At 41.8% G+C, this 23,438-nt stretch overlaps 1 protein-coding gene across 9 annotated transcripts in view; it reads left to right on the top strand.

The window, feature by feature from the left end:
• APBB2 (amyloid beta precursor protein binding family B member 2) overlaps positions 1-23,438 on the top strand; it is a 382,316-nt gene that overhangs the window by 179,904 nt on the left and 178,974 nt on the right. For 5 of the 9 annotated variants that reach the window (XM_049631938.1, XM_049631929.1, XM_049631928.1 and 2 more), the window contains one exon: positions 10,987-11,802. In XM_049631938.1, coding sequence (XP_049487895.1) covers positions 10,987-11,802 — 816 coding nt within the window. Of the gene's footprint in view, positions 1-346; positions 416-10,986; positions 11,803-23,438 lie in introns of all 9 variants that reach the window. The other 4 variants (XM_049631931.1, XM_049631932.1, XM_049631933.1 and 1 more) reach the window with 1 other exon arrangement.

Raw genomic sequence — 23,438 nt, 5'->3', positions numbered from 1 at the left:
GTACTAGTTTTTTCCCTACTGCCTTCTGAATTGTGTGTTTTTAATGAGAAAAAGCATTGGAAAGTTGAGACACGTAGGTAGATAGATAGATAGATAGATAGATGATAACTCTAGCCTGGCATGGAAAAAAAAAATCTCAAGAAATGTTCATGGAAAATGTGGTTGAGCAGAAATTCAAATTTCAGTCAAATGTGTTGTGATCAACTATAAATAAACACAAATTTTGATATTATCTGCCAAAAATTAACATTTTTGACAGCTTTTGGAAGAATTTTCAATGCTATGCTTTTTTTCTTTTATGCTTTGTTATTTGGGTTTTAATTTCTCAAATGATCCCTCTTTTCAGATTTCAAATTATAACTTATTTCCTGCTCCACTGCTGGCGTCCAGTGATCCATGTCAGAAGTACTTCCAGGTCAGACACACTTCCATGTTTTTCAATGCAGAGAAGCAGTTGAATATTAAAATTTTAACAAATATCTATGATAGACGGTTGTTTTGATGTTAAACATGGTTTGCTAAAATGACGTTTGCTTTTTATCGTTCACTCATGTAGTGGAAAAGTGGATCGTTAAAATAAGATAGAAGAATCAATTGGACCTACCTGTATTCGTGTAATAATTGCATGACTCTAGTAATAGCATAATGTAAAAATATTTTAGTTGATTATAACAGGAAACTAAAACTATGTCAAATTTTGCCCTCTAGCATTGTACTTGATAGCCTGTGAACAGTTACGTATGAACAATGAAGTGTCGGTGGTGAGTCTCCATAAACAGCATCTTGGCCATTGTTGGGTTTGTCTAGAATAGAGCTCCCCGATTCAGTATTCTCCTTGATCTATGCTAGTTAAATTCAGGCCTTAAGAAAACCACCATAATTTTATTGTATATCCGTTTCTTTGTGTCATGATGGATGCTAGTCCACACACAGTGTGGTGTGGGATTTAATTCTTAGCCTCACAGTAGTGTAATAAGGAAGAAGCAATTCCGATAACATTTTGTCTTTTTTTTTTTTTTTTTTTTAGTGTTTGTTTATTTTTGAGAGAGAGAGAGAGAGAGACAGAGCACAAACAGGGAGGGCAGAGAGAGGGAGACACAAAATCTGAAGCAGGCTCCAGGTTCTGAGCTGTCAGCACAGAGCCCAACGCAGGGCTCAAACCCACAAACTGTGAGATCATGACCTGAGCCGAAGTCGGACGCTTAACCGACTGAGCCACCCAGATGCCTCTCGATAATAGTTTGAATTAAACATAGGATAGGATTGCAAGTGAAAGATGAATCTGACAGAATCCATATTGGTTAGGATACAAACCACTCTGTAAATTCTGAGTTTTTAAGTAAGTAGATTTAAATTATGGACAAATAGCTATTAAAGTCCCTCAGTTCTGTAGTTAAACTCCTTATGTACATCCGAGCTGTTTTCTCTCTTACATAACACTGCATGATCTGTTTCAACAGAGAACTAAAATAAAACATAATAGAATAAACACTAAGCTCAGTAGAGGTGTATGAGTGACAGGTAGTATCCTTTTTATACAAAACAGTCAAAAACCTAAATTCACACAGGAAAATTAGGAACTCAGAGCTAATTTTTAGAGGCCATCTAATCATACTGTGATAATTTAGGGGCAGGGAGTAGATTTTCTTGTAAATACATGTTTGAATAGGCATATTAATTTTGGAAAATCATGGTAAATACATGTGTCCTTTTAAAAAAAAATACAGTTTAAATTGTTGAGAATGATCCTTCTAGGACTTCTTCAATATTTAAAATCTTTTAATGCATTGCAACATAGGCTCAGTATGGAAACTGTAAGAACAAAGCTAGCAAGTATATAAAATGATGTGTTTTCTTCTAAATGGAAGTAAACTAATCAAATAACTTCTAGGAATTTCTAATTGTCACTTATATTTTATTATGCTAGTGTATTCATTCTTCCTAATGGTACTCAAATTGTTTTTATTCATCGGTAGTTATATAAGAGATAATGACCCTGTTACCCAGCACAGTTTTTTAATGGCAGCTACTACTATCATGCAATGGTATAGGATGTGACACATTTTACAAGGAAAGCAGTATTCTTATTTCAGTGGAGTATAGATTCCAGTCATTTTTTTACTTGAAAATTCAGATGGCAGCTAATTTGGGAAGATCTGGACCAATAACTGGGACAAGGTAGCCTTCTATCCCATTTCCTGACTCCCGGGAGCTATGACTAGAGGGAATCTTTTTTTTTTTTTTTTTAAATGTTTATTTATTTTGAGAGAGAGCGCGCACAAATAGGGGGAGGGGTACAGAGAGAGAGAGAAAGGGAGAGAGAATCCCGAGCAGGTTTCACACTGCCAGCGCAGAGCCCAACACAGGCTCGATTCCACGAACCGTTGAGATCGTGACCTGAGCCAAAGTCAGATGCTTAACTGACTGAGCCACCCAGCTGCCCCAACAAGGAACCTTTTAAAAAATAAACATACCCCAGAACATATGCCATTATCTGCCTGGAAGAATCCCTGTTGAACCTTCAGGATTCAACTCAGGAGTCCCTTCGCAGGAGGTCTCAGCTGGCGGCGTAGTCAAGGAGTCTGCCATTGTATCATGCTCCCTGTTGGAATTCACTTGAGGCCCAGCTTTTCAGTTCCTGGGTCATTACTTTATCACTCACCTGCTTTTTCCCACCTAAACCAGTATTCCTAAGCGTGATCATTGACCACATTCATCGGAGTTGGTCATAAAAGTCTAGAGCTATATTTACAAAATACATTAATCTTTCAAAGACGTTGAGGCTTTTCTAAACAATGAAAATGGCTTAGAAATTGAGAAGGAAAAATATCCTTGGGATAAGCATATACTGTCTCAGTGTGGCTGCTTTGAAGGTCATAATTCTTATTTGAATACACACATTGTGATTTGTGTTTCCAAAATGACTAATCTTCACATTTGCCAGCGGTGATATTGGAATGCCAGGTTTTCCCTCATCTGCAGTGCCTTTCTCACCTTGATCCACTGCCGGACTCCTACCTACTGTTTAAGACCCAGCTTAGCTGTGATTGTTTTGGGGAGTACCTTCCTTTAACCTCTTTCCTGTGCAAATACCTTTTTCTCATAAGTCTCTCTGCCTACTTTAGCCATTGTGAGTCTGTTTAATAACTTTATCTTCTCATTGCCTTTTCTGACTTTTTAAAAAAAATTTTTTTTAATGTTTATTTTTGAGAGAGAGAGAGAGAGAGAGAGCGAGCACAAGTTGGGGAGGGGCAGAGACAGAGGGAGACACAGAATCCGAAGCAGGCACCAGGCTCTGAGCTGTCAGCACAGAGCCCGACGTGGGTCTCAAACCCACGAGCCATGAGATCATGACCTCAGCTGAAGTCAGTTGCTCAACCGACTGAGCTACCCAGGCACCCCTGACTGAGTTTCTTGAAGAAAAGTATCTGGTACATCTCTCTTGAGTCTCCTCGGTTCCACTGGGGATTTTTAACAAAGTGAGTCCTCAGGCAATTAAGTTGAGTGGGCATGGGAAACTTTTAGGTGGGTAAGACCTGGCTGTTGAAATCTTCCTTTTATCCTAGGAGCCCGGGGAAGCTGCCCTGTGAATCGGCTGTGGGAAGCTGCTCCTTTGGCTTTAGAAACTTCCAAGGTTCTAATCCTGTGATCTCCATGACCCAAGCTGCCTCCTCATAACCTTTACCTCTTTTGTTCATAGAGAGGTTCTTATCATTTTTGTCACATTGAGAGTTTACTTTCATGAGTAATTTCAGGAAACCAGCTTTATTTTGCCTCTCCTTCCTAAAAGAAAAAAAAAAAAATCTGAGTTATTTCATTTCCTTACTACTTAGAAGTCTAGTTCAAAAGGCAACATTCCTCAGGGTAGAAGTATTGCTGTTAACTCCTCAGTGGAAATAAAATTGTGCAGCAGAAAGATGAAGAAGCTGTGAAGTTTCACTGAAGAGCGGGGCCAACATTGGGTTTCCTGGGGCCCATTTGTCAATTTCCAATTTTATAAGCGTGTCATGGGAGCAGAGGGAGAGCGGCAGGTTACGGAGAGGAGTTTCCTGTCATTACTGACAAAATTTTTCTTTGACAGATGCTTAGAGGTCTCAGAAAAGAGAAAGCGGAGCGGGTAGGCTTAAGTACAGATTCCAGCATGAGTTTGAATTAGGACGTCATCCAAGTTACGGGGTTACATCTCCATGCTGGGATCTTTGTGACTCTGGGGTTCAGGAAAGCTTTGTTGATCGTGGAATTTGAGTAACGCTGGCTTACCTAATTTTTTTTAGGTCTCATAAAAAATACTCTGTTAATTAACTAAGGTGTTTTTTTTTTTAATTCCTAAAAGGAGAAGGCCAGTTTAAAGTGGTTTAAGCACACACACTCCAATCGATTGATTTTAATTCCCGAGAAGTCTAGAGGCATCATGTTTCAAGTATGTCTCGTTTTAGGGATTCCAACACTGTCGTTAGAGCTTCCTCCTTTCTCTCCATCTTACAGATCTGCTTGCTCATTTGTTAAGTTCATGCTAACTCAGTTTGCCTCTTCATGGTGACCCCTTGAAGTTCTAGACTTATATCTTCCAGTTCAAGAAAAAGAGCACCCCTCCTCTGATCATTCCGGCAACAGTCTTAGGATTAGCTTTGTGTGGGTTGCATGCTTTTCCTTGAGCCAGTCACCATAGCCATGGGGATTTGCTACTCTGACTGGCTGGGCCTGGGCCGTGCCCTCCATGAAGTATGGGGCAGCGTTATCTCTGCCTGAAACACGTGGGCTGAACCCGTAGGACCTAAGCTGCATGAAAGTAGGTGTTTTTATTTTGTCAGGTTTGCTCGCTGCTGTAACCTTAGCAGTTAGAACCGTATCTACTGCATGGTCATGCACACCAGAAGTTCTGTTTAATGAAAGAATTAGCATGTAGAAAGGTTGATTCCCCAAGAAAAATTGTGGGGCTGGTACCAGATAAGGAGACATCCATGCCAGGCTGTAACAGATGTTTCTCCATGTGGATGCAGAGCGATGGCAGTAATAATATTAGCTCTTGTCACACTCTGAACTCAGCTTACACCTAGCTCTAGAATAGGAAATGATCCTCCTGAATTGACGTGGAGCTTCATAACAGCATGATGAATAGATGTAGAAGTGATGGCAAAGTCTTGGGGCCCCGTCCAACCACCAGAAATCCAGGAGAAGCAGAACCACTTCTGTACTGAAGAGTCTCAGGGTTACTGGCATTTGCTTATCCAGTCCTCATTCATTTTGCTTATGTCGTGCACTGTGATGTTCATGGCCTTGAGAAGAGCAACTTGCACATAGCAGATGCTTGATGGATATTTAGTTAACGAATGGGTGAATGGGTTAATGAATCAGACATTTGTTGAGTACTCTTACATGCCAGGTTTTGCGAAAGGTACTGGAGGTTCGGAAAATTTTTAAATGAAGGGGAGATGCAAAGCAAAACGACAGTGAGGTGCCACTTCATACCTACTTGGATGGCCATCTTAAGAAAGACACAGAAATGAGTGTTGGGGAGGTTGTGGAGAAATTGGAACCTTCATACACTGCTGATGGGAATGTAAACTGGTGCAGCTGCTTTGGACAGCAGTCTACAAGTCCTCAAAGGTCAAGTGTATTTCATTATATAACCAGCAATATAATATAAATATAATTGGCCGTTCTGCTCCTGAATGTACACCCAGAAGAATTAAAAACATGTTCACACAAAAGCTTGTACATGAATGTTTGTAGCAGCATTATTTGTAATAGCTAAAATGTAGAAACAACCCAAATGTTCATTAACTGGTAAATAGATAAACGAAATGTGGTCTGTTGATACAATGGATTATGATTTGGCCATAAAAAGGAATAAAGCAGTGATACATACTACAACATGGATGAACCCCGACACACTAAGTGAGGAAAGCCAGTCACAAAAGACCACGTGTCGTATGATTCTGTTTATGTGAACTGTCTAGAAAAGGCAAGGCTATAAGGACAGAAAGTAGATTAGTGGTTGCCAGGGGCTGGGCCGGGGCGGGGGGGGGGGGGGGGGGTGGGGGGAGAAATAGAGGGTGACTGCTGAGTGGAGGGTTTCTTTTTGGGCTGGTAACAGAATTCTGCCATTAGATTGTAGTGATGTATGTACAACTCTGTGAATATGCTAAACACCCCTGAATTGTACATTAAAAGTGAGCTTTGTGACATGTAAATTATATCTCAATAAACCTATCCTAAAAAATGAACAAAAGAGTCACCACCCTCAGGGAACTTACAGTTTAGAAGGAGAGAGAGACATCTCAGTTGACATTTACAGTATAGAATAGAAGTACTGATACGAACAGCCTGTGACATCGCTAGCACAGAGGGACGGCAGCCATCATTGTGTATAGGGATCAGAGAAAGGCTAAAGGAGCCGTGTTTTGAAGGATTTATAAAGGAGCTTTCAGGCGGGGGTCTAGGGTGGGGCTAGGAGAGAGGAGGACAAAGAACATTCCAGGGCAGAGGAAACAGACTCTGTGCAGAGGGGGAACTTGAGAAGGGGTTGGCATTGTCAGGAAGGTAGATTGTGGCTGTGGTGTAGAAAACATGGGGAGGTGCAGTGGCAAGAGATGGGACTGGAAGGGCAGATTGGAGACTAGCATAGGAGAATTTGAGGTGGCTTGTGTAGAGTGAGCTGAATTTGAACAGTAGGGAGCCAGTAGATGTTTTTAAGCAGGAGGGCTATGTGATCAGTTTGTTCTTAGAATGATACAGGGCAAAATGTGTCAGAGTAGACTGCAGAGCCGTTATGCTTAGAGATTTAGAAGGAACTGATAAGTGATGATGAGGGCCTGAAAGCAGGTGTGGAGGAGGTGGGAAGGGGAAACCCGATTTCCTGGAGAAACACTTCCAGGAAAATTGGCAGAATTCAGTAGGTAAGAAACTCATGGAGGGCTGTTTCAGTGTTTCCAGTCTGGAAAATGTAGAGTAGCAATGTCTTGAATTCTCACTTAGGGCCTAGCCCATGTGTTGGTGGATTTAACTCCGTCCACACACCACCCCTCCCCCCCAAATTAAAGGGAATATTAGACAAATTAGTTTTTGATCTCGACTCTATAGTAAAATCAGGCAAAGGTAAATGGAAGTGCCTTGAATGGCACTGACTTTTGAGTCTCAGTATAGTATTAGTATTGGGGAAAGCAGGCTAAAATGTCCTACATGTAGAACAGATGGAGCAAAAGGTAGGTGCGAGAGAGTGGTCCTAGGATAGAAGAGGAACATAGTCATCTTTTCACGTTTATATCCACAGAGCGCTAGTTTTTCTCCATAATTTTTAACATTTATATTACTATCGTGTTGCTGTTTCCCATCATACGTGATTCTCTTCTGTTCATTGTTACTACTGATGCAGGTGGTAAATATGAGGAAGAGAGGAAACAGAGGAAGGCCTGGAAATAGGTACTGGGGGTCACAGTGGTGACCGGAGGGCTGTGCCGTGTGCACGAGAGCCTCAGCTGGGCCTGAATGCTGTTCAGGCCAAAGCACGTACAACTTTGAGCTAGTAGGGTGACAGCTGATGAGAAATCATGTCTGGCAGAGAAGTATACCAGTCTGTTCTGGGTCACAAAACAGACTTTTGACTCTAAATAGCCTTTTCTTCTTTAGAGAGTTACAGCAGAATTGAGCACGAATTTTCTTGAGCCAAGACTGAGGAGCAAAATAAGTTGGTCTGGATAGAATATTGAAATATTTTATTTTAAGATTCATTCATTCATTTATTCATTCATTTATTTTGAGAGCGAGATAGGGAGTGAGCAGGGGAGGGTCAGAGAGAGGGAGACACAATCCCGAGCAGGCTCTGCACGGTCAGCACAGAGCCCGACACGGGGCTTGATCTCACCAACTGTGAGATCATGACCTGAGCTGAAATCAAGAGTTGGACACTTAAGTGACGGAGCTGCCCAGGTGCCCCTAAAAGATTTTATTTTAAATCATGCTTAGCTGTTACATGGGATAAAAGCTTGAGTAAAGATAGGCTTCTAATGTAAACATTTCTTGAGATGTTAACAAAACACTTGGTTGTTTTTTTGGGTTGTTTTTTTTTTTCCATTTTATTCGATGATTCCATAAACTTCTAATGAGTACCTACTGTGTACTACACTGCTGTTCTGGTTGCTGGAAGTCTAAAGCAGGGTGAATGATGCTATATAGAGACAAGTTGATGAGGGTTTGGGAGTGTAGGAGAAGGAGCCCTTGAATCTGCCTGGAGGAGCAAGAAGATGCTTCACAAAGAGGTGATAGCTACCTTGAATCTTAAAGGTAAAGTAGAATTTTTCCAGACAGGAGGGAAGGATGCTGAGAATGTGTGCAAGGACAAGGACCGTGGCAGGCGTGATCAGAGTGTTCCAAGTGCCTCTGAAATCATTAACTTGGATATATGTCATCTTTTTCTTCCAAACCTCTCACTTCCTTGTTCCAGTGGTTCTAAGCCTTGGCCATACATTGGAGTCACCCAGAGAACATTTTATTACCCCCACTGTGCCCATTCCCAGACTGATTGAATCACGGCCTTTGAGGGTGTCTTTAGGGGTGGGCTTAGTCTTTTTTTAACAAAGTTTGTTTGTTTGTTTATTTATTGTGTGAGAGAGAGGTGAGAGTTGCACACACACGTGAGCACAAGACTGGGGGAGGGACAGGGAGAGAGGGAGAAGAAAGAATCCCGAGCAGGCTCTACGCTGTCAGTGCAGAGTCCCATGCAGAGCTCGATCCCATGAACTGTGAGATCATGACCTGAGAAGAACTCCAGAGTCAGATGCTCAACCAGCTGAGCCACCCAAGCGCCCCTAGCCTTCTGTATGTTTTAAAAGCTCCCCAAGGGTTGCGTGCGGCTGGGGTTGAGAACATTTCCTTGTTCCTGTGACTCCTGTTCCCTGACCTTTTGGAGATCTCTGATTCCTCCGCCTTTTCCTCCCAGCTCTCCACCCTCTTCCCAACTCTATTCCCTGCCCTCTGGGCCACACCCAGAGAGCATTCCTCATCTGCTCACTTCCCCACTCCTGCCACCTTGATCACATCCCCCTCTGTGACTGTTTCTTTGTTTTTCCCTCCCGTTCTCTAGGTTGCCTTTTCATTTTGTTGATGGTTTCCTTTGTTGTGCAGAAGATTTGGGGGTTGATGTAGTCCCACTTGTTTATTTTTGTTTTTGTTGCTTCACTTTTGGTGTCAAATCCAAAAAACCATTGCCAAGACCCATGTCAAGGAGCTTACTGCCTGTTTTCTTCTAGGAGTTTTATGGTTTTACGTTCAAGTCTTTAATCCAGTTTGAGTTAATGTTTGTGTATGGGATAAGGTCATGGTCCAGGTTCATTCTTTTGCATGTGGCCGTCCACTTTTCCCAACACCATTGTATTGAAGAGACTGTCCTTTCCCAATTGCTTATTCTTGGCTCCTTTGTCATAAGTTAATTGACCATAGATGCATGGGTTTATTTCTGGGCTCTCTGGTCTGTTCCATTGATCTGTGTGTCTGTTCTTATGCCATCAAACCTCAAATTTCTTTTAGAAAGTCACCAACTCTGTGTTTCTCCCACATGACTTTTCTGGACTCTGTTTCTCTCCTTATGTTCCCCTACCCTGCTTCCCCTCAGGGGAAGACTTTACTTTCACAGAGAAAATTGAGGCTGTCAGTTTTGCTTTTCCTCGGTTTTATGTCACTGCAATAGTATATGGGCCTGTCCCCATCCTTACTCCCTTTCCTTCCTTCTCATGTGAAGAAGTATCCCTTGTCTTGGCCAAGGCTGACTCTCACATCCGCTGTGGTCCTTCCTCTTGTCACCTGGATTCTGTCTTATTCGTCTGTTCTTCTTCTGTGTTTCCACTTTTCCCTTCTCGGCTGGCCTCTGTGTTTCTAGCTTATAAGCAATAAAACATCACTAAGAATCTAATCTTTAAAAAACAAAAACTCCTTTCTGTAACCCCATGAACCAGAGCTGTTGCTTTGGTTCATCTGCTGGTGTAAAGTCACTGAGGTCTCTGTGGAGGACAAAGGATCAGATAAGAAGGGAGTCATTCTTCATAGACTGAGAAATGTGAAACCTTAGGAATTCTTGATGATGAATTTTATTCCCTTCCAGTCTGAGAAACCTTTCTTTCTTCCTAGCAAGAGACACATGGAATAAATCACAGATGGTATGAACAATATTTGAGATAAATGCAACTGTCAGGTAGTTTCCTAGGAGTCCTGCAAGGGCACATGGTGACTGCAAACAGCTGAGTCTGTGTTTTAATTCAGTGGAATATATTCAGACTCCTTTGGGAGCTCTAACACATCAGTAGCCAAAGGCTCAATGCTACCTTATTAGTAATAGTTTTATGTGTGTGTACATTCCCCAGCAACTGGGCCATTTCTCCAAAATTTCTGTTTAGTACAAACACTAAGCCCAGGTCAAAAATATTCACAAAGATATTAGCAAACTACAACGGAGATTTGATTTTTCCAGGCATCCAGAACACAATTTCTAAACATGGTTGAGAAAAATTACCTTAGATGTATGGGTACATCATTGAACGGTAACCTTTCAGGTTAACTAAGAAAGCTAGAGCCCCAGAGGATTTTTCAGCAACTTTTTTTGTTGTTGTTGCCCAAAGGAACTGCAGAATAGAAATGCGGTGTAAATGTTTAGAAGGGCGTGATTTTTAAGGTTGCAAAAAATGAAGACCAATCACCGGCAGAAAATGCTTTTATATGAATTCAAGAGGGAGATTCTAAGTAAAATTTGGACCCTCTGACCTCTCAGCTTTTCTATAAATTGGATTTCGTGTGTCTACATTAAGGCTTTTATTTGTTCCTATTTAATGTATGAGTGAACACTGAAAATAAAGAGGAAAATGAGTCAATTCTATAAGGAGGTATGCAATGGAAGGATTAATTCTTTCAATTTTTTATATAAAAATGTCTGCTCACTCTGTATGCTAAGCAGTTTAATCCTGCCAGGCAGCTAATGACTAGTTTTCTTTTTTCCAGCTGACTCAGGTGTAGACACTTTGGCAGTGTTTATGGCCAGCAGCGGAACCACAGACATCACGAATCGGAACAGTCCAGCCACACCACCAAATACCCTTAATCTCCGTTCCTCCCACAATGAACTGTTGAATGCTGAAATAAAACACACGGAAACCAAGAACAGCACACCCCCCAAATGCAGGAAAAAATATGCACTAACTAACATCCAGGTGGCAATGGGCCTCTCCGACCCAGCTGCACAGCCTCTGCTGGGAAACGGCTCTGCCAACATCAAGCTGGTGAAAAATGGCGAGAACCAGCTCCGGAAGGCTGCAGAACAAGGGCAGCAGGACCCCAACAAAAATGTCAGCCCCACTGCAGTCATCAACATAACTTCTGAGAAGTTAGAGGGCAAAGAGCCCCACCCACGCGATTCCTCAGGCTGTGAAATTTTACCCTCCCAACCCAGGAGAACCAAGAGCTTCCTAAATTACTATGCAGACCTGGAAACCTCAACCAGAGAATTAGAGCAGAACTTAGGCAACGAGCACGGGGGTGTGGAAGAGAAGCCCCAGCCGGGCCAGGACCAGGCCTCCACCGTCATCGGGAATGGTGAAGCACTCCCACAGAAACCAAACAAAGCCCAGTTCAGCCCTGAAGACGGTCAAGTGGCCACTGTGTCATCCAGCCCAGAGACCAAGAAAGATCATCCCAAAACGGGGGCCAAAACCGACTGCGCCCTGCACCGGATCCAGAACCTGGCACCGAGCGATGAGGAGTCCAGCTGGACGACACTGTCCCAGGACAGCGCCTCACCCAGTTCCCCGGATGAAACAGGTACCGCCGGGAAGGGTACAGGCTGTGGTGACACTTTCTTTTGGTGTTTTCAGTTGTTGATGGAATTAATCTCTAGTCAGACCGAGAAAAGTCATTTGCGGACGGAAAAGAACATCAGCTTCTTGGGGTAAAATTAGGCAGTTGGTGTGCAAAATATTGCTAGATTTCTCAATGGTTTCATTTCACTTCTTACGTAAGTTGTTTGACCTGGTAAGCATTTTTGTAAAAGAAATGGGTCCTTGGTGTTAAGCATAGTAAAACATTATCTGTTTAGAAATCATACCACCTGTGCTTAGGTGAACTATTTCTATGTGCTGTCTAGAAATGCTGGGTTTTGTTAAGCAAAATAATAAAAGAAATGCAGTTGCAGGGGACAGCATATAACCTGATTATAAAAACCAACTATTTTAAAGTTCTTGGAACTTATTTAAGCTCGAACTAATGAAAAGTTAGAAGTTTAAAAAATTTAAAAGCCTATTCATTATAGACATTTCCCTTTGACCTTTACTGGGAAACATTTTATTAGCCTTGTTCATGTGATGTTTTAAAGTAAGAAGGTGTTGCTGTTTGTTGCTGTTGTTTTTAGACATTCAGAAGTTCAGGATTTGAGCTAGTCTAATTGAGACCAGTCTTTCTCGACTTTTGTCTGTATCTGTAACATCTTAGGGTTTGTCAGAGAGTCACAACTGGGACAGAAATGAACAGGGTTCTAAAAGCCAGCTACTTTCCATCATCTTCTCATAGCTTCCCCATTACACTGATTTTAAGATTAAAACATGTGGAGCATCTGGAGGCTCTCAGTTGATTAAGCATCTGACTTTGGCTTAGGCCGTGAACTCATGGTTCATGAGTTCAAGCCCCACATCAGGCTCTCTGCTGTCAGCACGGATCCTCCGTTCCCTCTCTCTCTCTCTGCCCCTGCCCTGCTCTGCTCGCACACTCTCTCTCAGAAATAAATAAAACATTAAAAGCAACAACGACACGTGGAGCACTTTGTTGGAGCTAAATTCAATATAAATAAGCACTCACAAAGGCTTATTTCTCTAACATAACCCTGCAGCCCGGCAACTATCCTAGTGGGTTCCAAGATTACCTTAACGTGCTGTAAATATAACAGATAGTGCCACCACGGAAGGAAATAACATTTTTGCAACCTATAAGGCACAGAAATTACAAGGACTGTAGATAAGGAAAAGAGAAGGAGACAGTGAAGACATTAACTTGTTTTTAAAAAAAGTGTTTTTGAAGTGCCCTTTAAAATTGCGGTGCTTTAAATGATGGATTTCATGAGCCTGCTGTAGCTGGATATGGCAGTAGGGAGGTTGAGATGAGTCCATTTCGTCTCCTGAATGTCTGGACCTGCACATTACTGGAAGCATAATTATGTCTGGTAATGTTACTGAGTTCACAGCTATTACTTTTTACCCATTGAGAGGATTCATATCCTATCGCTGATAGACACTGTCACCTGCTAGTGTTTGAATCTACATAAAGGACTCCTTGAGTATCTCCTATCCAAACTCCACTTCCTGTTTTCAGTGGCGCCAGTAAGGCCTCACGGACTTCCTCCCGCCTCGGCGGCCTTTCTGCTGCTCTTCCAGGCACGGCACTTTCTGTTGTAGGCAAATGTTAAGTGTTAATGGTATTAAATGAACAGTAAAGTCTCCACGGTTCCTCACTCTAGACCCTTTCTCCAGCGATGGCCACCATCTTTTTGTTTTAAGTATTTCCTTTCAGAAAGCATTTTAGGCATATACCCACATTTATAATAAATTTTAAAATTTACCCATATTTTATGATAATGGTATTTTTAAAGATCTTTAAAAGATACATCCTAACATACAATACTATGCTATGATATAATATAAACTAATATAAATAATATTGTGTATGGGATTTTCTCCAAAATAATTGAGGTAGGGATAAAAAGAAGAAACAGAATTGACCATAAGCTGATAAATGTTAAAGATTGGTACATAAGGGTTTATTATCCTGTTCTCTCTAATTTTGTGACTTTAAAATTCTCATAATAAAAAGTTAAAACCAGAAAAAAATTACTTACATTAGGCAGTTTTATGAATGGTTTGCTTTTTCCTCGTAGGTATGTATTTTGTAGAGTCGTGCATGTGAGGACATACCATTTTTCTACCTCAGATTTTTCAAGTGTCGGGCGTGCTATTCCACCATATTCAAGCTCCAGTGGTTTATTCAATGATTCCCTCACTGCTGAGTATTTGGATTATTTCTGTGCACAGAAATAATTTCTGTCCACTCTGTTGAGTGCTGGTGTCAGCGAGGGCCTGTGGCGCTCACGAAATCCAAGCCGAACGTGCGCATTCTGTTCCACCTGCGCTGACGCTCTCCAGGAAACCTTTCTGGGGTCCCCCCTGCTCGCCACTCATCTGCTCAGGTCCTGGCATTACTTTCTGTTGTGTTTCTGTGTAGAGCCCACTGCAGTGCTTGGCACATGGTTTAAACTTGGTTAGAGCTTTCTGACACAGTGAGGGGATACATTCATTTTTCTCTCTTAAAGTCAGTTTTGAAGGCCTTCAAAAAAATTTTTTTTCGAGAGCGAGTGAGCGTGTGCACGTGTGCACATGTGAGCAAGAGAGGGGCAGAGGGAGAGGGAGAGAATCTTAAAAACAGGCTTCGTGCCCAGCCTGGAGCCCGTCTTGTGGCTCGATTCCACAACCCTGGGATCATGACCCGAGCCGAAATCAAGAGTTGGTTGCTCAACCACTGAGCCACCAGGCTTCCCAAGACCTTCAAATGTTAAAGGAAGATTGATAATATGGTGATGCCCCTAATGAGCGGCTAAGGATAGACATTTTGAATCAAATATGCTCAAAAGAATGTGTTGCAACTCTAAAGCAGCGAGATTGAGTTTTTTAAAAACATGCTGGAACCAAAAGCGTGCCGTGGTTCAACATATGGTCACTTTGGGGTCTCTGCACGGAGTTCAGCATGGTGCATTGTCTCCAAGCATTAGTATCAACAGTTTGGGGAAATACTTTTGGAATTTCCTCATAGCCAGTTGTGAACTTCTACTGAAAAGAAACCTCTTTACTTCATGATCTGAGTTTCAGGTAGTGAGCACTACATAAATTAGTGAGTAAAATAAAATAAACGATTTTTCAGAATTTGTATTTCTTATGATTCCATCTGTCCAGTGAAACATAGTGTTTACCGTGATCACAATCAGTTTTAAATTAAACATTGTCTGTTTCACTTACAATGGTAAATTCAGTGTTCCTTATATATGTTTCGTATAATATATACATGTTTTTGTATGTAACAGACACAAATACTATTGAAAGAAAACAAGAAATAAGAGCAAATATTTTGTAAGATACTAGTTGCCAAGTATATGTATTTGCTCATCTGCTGTGTGTTAAGTAAATACTCATCACAGTGGTGTGTGTTTTGTGACTAAATCATGACACAAGTATCTTTGGATTGTAGACTGTGCTTTGGGGAGCCTAGAAAAAGAGAACAGACTCGTTTCTACCTCTTAGGGGCATCCTTTTCCAAGTTAGACTCCTATTTATAAAGTAAAATGCACTGCCTAACCCAGAAATTGACTACTTTCTGTTTCTCTTTCTTTCTGAATTGCTCCCTCTGGCATTTTAGTAACTTTTTTTTTTTTTTTTTACGCGATCAATCATGTATACAATATGTTGCTCCTTTATTCCTCCTGTGGAGTCTGTCCTCTGAGAAAACAAGAGCCTATTAGGAAAAAGAAAAGCATCTGTGATATTACTGAGTTTCATAGGAGTTTACAAAAGTTCAAAAGCATGCCTTGACTCCCATTCTAAAAGAAAGGGTTGCATCATTTTGGTACTTGAAGGTGAGAATTTGTAATCCATTAGCATTTTGCCAGAAATACATTTCCGTCCATGGTCCCAGGTAAGTAGGTTGACTCAGATAAATACAGGCTGGTCATATTGTGTGTAGTTACCTGGTGTTTTAGGTTTGTTTCATGAACAGTTTTGAAATCTATGACATTTTGATCCAGTTTGGTACAGGTTTCAGTAACTTGATACCAACATTTAACTTAGGTCTAATTCCGGCTTAATAAAATTGAAGATACAGAGTATGAAACTAGGTGGATCTTGTGGAATAGCCATGCCAAAAGATGGTTTGTTACTAATGTGTGCAAAGGCAGGATACACACGGAGAAAACAAACTCTAGATGGTGGGACCTTGGGCCTAATGCTTCATTAACTCCTCACTGAAAATTTCATCCCAGCTTGGTTACAGACAGGCAGTTCACATAGACTTTCATGTGTAAAGTGGGGGTGATAGCAGGGTCAGGCTTACACCAACCATGAGCATTAAGTAATAGCATTTTCAAATGACTCTTAGAACAATGTCTGGCATACTGCAAGAGTTTAATAAATATTAGTGTTTATTATTATTAGCGATTACCATTACCACTTTAGCAATGGAATATAAAAATTTGCTTCTTCCTTAATTATGAATTACCTATGTTTTGGACTCTGATTTTGCTTAGAACTTTCTGCACCCTAAGGGCGGGGATTGGTTTGTCTTCATCTTTGCATTTGTATTGTCAGTGCCTGAAATATAGCAGGTGAACTTAGTAAATCAGTAATGATTAACTGAATAAAACCGGAGGCCATCCTCATATCCCGAAATGGCCCTGATTTATTCAGTTAATCATTTGGTGTTATAGCTTAATCAATGTCTGATTTTGATGTTAGGTACATATTTTATAACTTAATTGATGATGTTGCCTCGTAATAGGTGAGGCTGAAAAACCAGTTATTAGGAAAGGCACAGGGAAATCCTCTGGGCCTACCATGTGCCCATAGAACCTTGTTCGTGGCACTTTTTTGTACTCAGGTGGCCATGACGGGACTTGAATCAACGTCTTCAGACACAGCATCCAGTGTTTTTCCACTGTACCAACCACAGTCTTGAGACGTAGGTATATGACCTCCAGAGCCTGAATATATGAGATTTAATCTTCTTAAACTGGATATGTGTGGAGCAGTCATCTTGAGAATCTGGGAAATGGAAAATTGTATTTTAGAGGGTCTTTCCATTCTTACAAACAACGGAGATTTAGTTCAAATGTTGTCTCCTGTGTGAAACCTTTCAAGTCCCTCTGAGTTATTGAAAGCCCTTTCTCCGTACACCGGAGACATGTTTTCAGATTTCTTTTATCATGTTCCCCTGAAGAGTTTGTAACCTTACTTGAAACTTTCCGTTTAGACAGAGAGTCCTGTGAAAGCAGGAGCCAGCTCCTCATGACGTGTGGATGTGAACCTCTTCAAAGAGAACGTAACACATAGTAAAAGGCTGCATGAATGTTATCTGTTTGCTGCGTGGATAGCTGGAGCTGGGTGATAAACATGTATGCTCTCTGAGGTTTGTTTTATCAATGAGCACATCTACAGAAACAGAAAAAGTAAGCACAGCTTGTAAACCATCATTGTGAAGAGTACCCGGATAGGCTGATTCTTATTTATATTCTAAGCTCCTGGGAGGGATGGAGTATTGGGGCCAGTCACTCAGTCTACCACAAACATTGCTCATATTTGAGTCCATGGGTCTGCGAGTCAGAAAGGCCAGTGCCAAGGAAAGAGGCCACTTCGATTTCACTTGCTGTTCCACTTGGCCTGGTGCTACAAATTGATCCGTGTCGCTGGAGAGTTTGAATCCTTTGATGTCACACGTTGATTGGTTTCCCAGTGAGAGGCCAGCAAAGTGGACCTCTGTTGCAAGCTGGTTAGTGGGCGAGGGGGAAAGCCGAGGCACAAACCAAATTATGTCAGCATAATTGGCAGCACTTACTCTGGCCTTAGCTTAAGAGTGATAGCACTTTGGATAATTATATACTATGAATGCTTTCAGTAACTTCTTTTAAATTTTTTTTTTTTTAACGTTTATTTATTTTTGAGACAGAGAGAGACAGAGCATGAATGGGAGAGGGTCAGAGAGAGGGAGACACAGAGTCTGAAACAGGCTCTGAGCTGTCAACACAGAGCCTGACACGGGGCTCGAACTCACGGGCCGTGAGATCATGACCTGAGCCGAAGTCGGCCGCTTAACTGACCAAGCCACCCAGGCGCCCCAGAAACTTCTTTTAAATATTCATTCTGTGTCACTTGTTTTCTGGTAATTTCAACTATAAATGATTTTTAAATTGCTTTTCAAAAGCTCCTATCCCTTGAAAATATAATTCCAGGATATAGGAGAGGCCTAGCTTTCAGCTGGTTTGCCCTGCTGGATTACTTTTAATCTCTTAAATATCCTTGGGTGATTCACTAGGCTTCCTGTCTTGTCTTCTCAGTTGAGAGTTCCATGATGTGACAGGAGGAATTCAGGAAGACAGATGTGAGATGTTTCCAGAATAGCTCGGACACACTGTGTTCTGGGGTAGATGGTGTGATTTCCAAATTAGATTTTGTACCTTGGGGGTAAGATATAGAAATTTTTTTTTTATCTCATCCCATGAACTTAGGGAAGAAAGTGATTTTGCTCAATTAAGTATTTTTGGAAAGTTCTAGACAAAAAAAAAAAAAAGAAAAAGTATTCACTTGAATATGCAAGATAGTTTTTGGTTGCTCTTTCATGATAAAGTGTTATGCTTCAGGGGGTTGCCTAGGTGGCTCAGTTGGTTAAGTGCCCGACTTCAGCCCAGGTCCTGATCTCGAGATTCGTGAGTTTGAGCCCTGCGTGGGGCTCTGTGCTGACAACGCAGAGCCTGGAGCCCGTTTTGGATTCTGTGTCTCCCTCTTTCTCTGCGCCCCCCCCCCCCACTCATGCTCTGTCTCTGTCTCTCTCTTTCTCAAAAACTAAACATTAAAAAAATTTTTTAAGTATTATACTTCAGGAAACAAAAAGATAAATACAATGAAATGAGTGGTAGCAAAAGCCTAACCGTCACAGTGAGCACAAGACAGTAGATACATTCCAAAGGACCAGGAAGGACTGTGAGAGGCCAGGGTGCTGTGGGATAGAGGGAGGGTGTTCTACCTGCCAGGAGGAGGAGGAAACTTCAGTTGATAGGGATGCCCTGTCAACTGGCTCCCTCTCCAGTTGATAGGGATGTGGAAGTTCGGTACTTAAATTTACCTGTGCTGGGGACTGAATAGACATCAGATGGAGATCTGAGCAGGGCATTGACCCTAGAAGTGTTAAAAAGTAAAGAGTCTCTCTTTTTATTTATTTTTCTTTTCTTTTCTTTTTAATTAATTGCTAAAGAAGTTTAACTTGTGATTTTTCCACACTTTTTTTGTTTTTCTTTTTAGAGAGAGCATGTATGTGTCTATGTGCAAGAGAGTAGGGGAGGGGCAGAGAGAGGGGAAGAGAGAATCTCAAGCATGGTCCATACCTGCATGTAACCTGACCTGGGGCTTGATCTTATGACCCTGAGATCATGACCTGAGCTGAAATTGAGAGTCAGATGCTTAACCCACTGAGCCACCCGGGCACCCCTTTCCCTACTCTGCTTTGCTTTATTAGCATTTTGAAAATAATTTTTTTTTTTTCTAGTTCGGCAAGTTATTTAGCTTCTGGGGAGAGTGTGGTGTGAACAGAGTGGCTGCTTAGGAAGAGAAGGGGTGGAGTCCTCTAGCTGTCCTGTGGAAGGTGCTCCCAGAGGTGCCAGGTGATGCCCTAGTGCCCTTGATGGAGGGTATGCAGCCACTAAGACTGATTCAGTGGAACCATAGAGACAAAAATACTACTGGCGGCTTGAAAATTTCTGGCCAAATTTCATCATGAACTGTCTGCCCAGACTCATTATCCTCACAGAAGAACCTTACGTTATATGTCATAGAGAGGCTTATGATTTTAAAAGCCAAGATGTTGCAGAAACATCCATAGTCAGTAAACTGAACTTACCCACATCCATGGGGAACTGAAATAGATCTGTAACCTTACCTTGATTTTCACTGCGCAGTATTATCTATGTAAGTTAACAACAGCTTAAGGGCTTGTGAATTTGCTCATCATGGTTTTGTTCATTCGTTCATCCATTTTTTCTTTATTTTGTTACTTCATGTATACATACATATACCGATCATTTTAAAAAAATGTTTATTTATTTTTGAGAGGCCGGGGAGGGGTGCGGTGGGGGGGGGGGGGGGGGATAGAGGATCTGAAGCAGGCTCCACACTGACAGCAGAGAGCCCGATGCAGGGCTCAAACTCGAGAACAGTGAGATCGTGACCTGAGCTGAAGTCAGATGTTCAACCGACTCAGCCACCCAGGTGCCCCACAGTTTTTAGCAACCTCTTCTGTGTTCTGTGATAGGTGCCTGAGACCTCGAAATAAGTTAGAACCAGTCTGTGAGTGCAAATAGCTCCCATACAGTTTCTCATCCCCATGGTCGCAGCCCTCACCATATGAAGAGTGCCTTTTACATGTGTCTGTGTGTTCTTTGTTTCATCTTGTACATGTCAGTACCTCAGCAAGCATAAAGAGATACAGCCTATCCCAGATCAGGCCCTGCCCAGATCCTAGGCAGCCTAAATTTACAAGCAAAAAAGAAAAGATGTTTATATGTTTTATTAGTTTCTTAGGGCTGGTGTAACAAATTGCCACATACTTGGTGGCTTAAAACAACAGAAATTTATTCTCATGGTTTTAAAAGTCCAGAATCAAAGTGTCAGCAGGTCAGGCTGCTTTTGAGGGCTCCTTCTGAAGGTCCCTTCTTGCCTCTCCCAAGCTTCCCACGGTTCCTGGCAGAGCTTGGAATTCTTTAGCTTATAGCTGTGGTACTGCAGTCTGTGCCTATGTCTTCCCATGGCCTTCTTCTTAGGACACCAGTCATGGGGTGTAGGGCCCTCCCTAATCCAGTATGACCTTGCCTTGGGTTGATTATATCTGCAAAGGTTATTTCCAAATAAGGTCACATGCTGAGGTTCTGAGAGGGTATGGATTGGGGGGGGGGGGGCGGGAAACTACTCAACACCAGTGCAGATATCTTCACAGGTAATTTTTTAATACATGCAGCACAGAGGAGATGTGAGGATATATGCAGGAATTATCATGTTCAGATTTTTCAAGAAGGAGATCTTACATTTGCAGGTATTGTGAGAACTGATAAGTGATCAAACTATGCTGCCAGGGGGACCTCAAGATGGTTTGGGGTTCCTTCGTCCAAATTCTTTACTGTAGAGATAAGGAAACCTATGTGTGGGACTGATCCTGGGGAATCTGAAATCGTAAAACCAACTGAGACAGGGAATAAGTGTGCAAAGGACAGGAAAACACGACAAAGGCATAGTTCAGCTTCAGATTTAGCAATGTGGCTGAGCTCTGAGGGTAGGACAGTTCAGGGAACGTGGCATATGGAGATGGAGTTATTCCTTTTGATCAAAGCCTAAGAACAGACAGACAGGGATATTGGTAATAGCCATGTTTTTCTTACCTGTGTTTGAGAGAGATTGCTCACACAGGATCTTCGTGGGAGCTATGCAGAATATAAGAGAAAAAGATATGACTTTAAGACAATGCAAAGGTAATAGGATGCCATGAAATCTTCAGAGGTCACAGATGGGCAGTGCTGGAGAATGTACAGACAACCCTCAGACAGGTTTTGTCCTGTAAACAATGTTTTCGAAAACTTTGAATTAGAAGCCAGTGCCTAGAAATTGGGGGCTTTCATTACTTAAAAACATGGGTTTCTCATTTTTCTTGTAAATGCAGGAATCTCACAACACTGGGCTCAAATGCCGAAGAGGCAACAGTCAGTGGCAGCCGTTGAGATGGGTCCTGTCCTTCCTAGCTTGAGGCACTGGACTTGGGGACCCCGGCTGTATGTGTCAGTGGACTCAGCTGCCACATACACATGAAACTATTAAGGTAGAATTAACGAGCGGAATGTTGGTCTTGCCAGGTAGGGCTGCATGCTGGTGCCATAGAAGCAACGTCCTGGGATCATAGTCATTCTGGTGTCAGTACCATGCCTTCTGCTAGAATTACAAAGTGTGACATGAACTGTTAAGCAAAACATGCTTGAAATTTCCAAAGACGTCTTTAGATGACTTCTCAGTGTTCTCCATCTGTTAATCTGGTTAGAGGAGGGGAAACATTAGCTTTTCAGAAGCTAGGATGTGGGTGGTTCATAAATTTTGTGCCTCACGTCTGACCCAGTTAATGTACGCAGTTTGCTCTCGTAAATGTGAAGGTAGTTAATGATTACCCTTATAATTTATATATTGTATTTCCCTATTATTAAAACCCTTAGATGCAAAACAGTGAAATAAGATCTTCATATTCAAACACTTCATTGGAAAAGTCAAGTCATTTGACTATTAGAAAATCGTATGTGGTCAGCAGTCCACACGGAATGGTCAGAAAGCAGGAGAACGGGGTGACCCCCCACTCTGAAGCATTTCTCTTGGTACCTAAGAGGGAAGGTGATATTTGTTGTTTGAGCTTTCATGTTTTCTTTTTGTTTAACTTTCCATAGATTTTCTCTTGAATATGATTGGATTTAATCGTGGAAAGCATTCTTGCTTAGTATTGTTAGGGACATTGTTAGTTGATTGTTCTCCCTCAGTGTTATTTGAAGAAGTCTTCACATTGAACTGAACTGGTACATCTGAAATATGATAAGGGTGGATCTCCATCCTGTAAATGGCTTGTTTGTTGCCAGGACACTTTTTCTCATACAAATGATAGTGTATGGTGAAGGTTATATAAGGTCTACAAGATGGCTGGCTCATGAAAGCATATTTAATCCCTAATAGGCATGTAGAGTAGTATTAATAGAACCACAGAACCTTTTCTTGGAATGTTCTAAAGAAAATGTGGTCATAGCTCCACGTGGAGTTGTCAGAAAGTGAGAGAGTGGAGATGACCCCAACTCCAAATCGTTGGGTAGGGACTGATGGGAGGTGTAGCAAGGGAAGTTCAGGGGCTGGACATGGGAAGAGACCTGATGATGGAAGTCTCCGGGGGCACTTCTCAGACATGGACAGACTCTCCAGTTCTTACTTTGCTCTTCTGTATTTGTTCCAAGTGTGTGTCCTTTGGGGAGACCTCTGACCAACATTTCCTTTGATCCCTTGCTCACCATGGACAAGGGAGACATCCATGACCTCCTGCCCTTCATTTCTTTACCCAGAACAAGCATCGGCTTCTTTCAGGATTTCCAGGTGGCTGTCACCTTTTTAGTTCATGACTTATCCCTCTGTCCCCTGATGACTTTTCTTCTGTGTGTTACAGAGCAACAGCCCTGAGTCAGAGAAGGAACTCCATATATAATATATCAGAGAGAAGCATTTTCACCTCAGGTCTATTATATCTTTAATGGAGTTAAGGATTATTGGATTTGTAAAATCTAGGTGGTTGATTTTTAGGATACCCTTAGTCAGGTTGATAGGTTCCCTTACTCTACTTAACATACTTTCAGTCCAGTGAATGCCTACTGAGTTCCTAGACGTGCAGGGAACTGAGCTATTGCTCTGGGTGAATCCCAGATTGAGACATAATCTTTCCCTCAGAGAACTCACAGCCTGCTTCCTCAAGATTCTTTTAAATCTCTTCATCCATATCCTGGCATTCATCACTTCCTGGGTGTTAGAGGAATATATCCTAGCTCATCCCACTTAATCACTTACTTAACCTCTGAGCCGCAGCTTTCTTATCCCTAAAGT

Source organism: Panthera uncia, chromosome B1 (assembly GCF_023721935.1).
Source record: "Panthera uncia isolate 11264 chromosome B1, Puncia_PCG_1.0, whole genome shotgun sequence".
Lineage (NCBI taxonomy): Eukaryota > Metazoa > Chordata > Mammalia > Carnivora > Felidae > Panthera > Panthera uncia.
The sequence above is the reverse complement of the archived record's forward strand: the minus strand, read 5'-3'. Positions and strand labels throughout refer to the sequence as shown.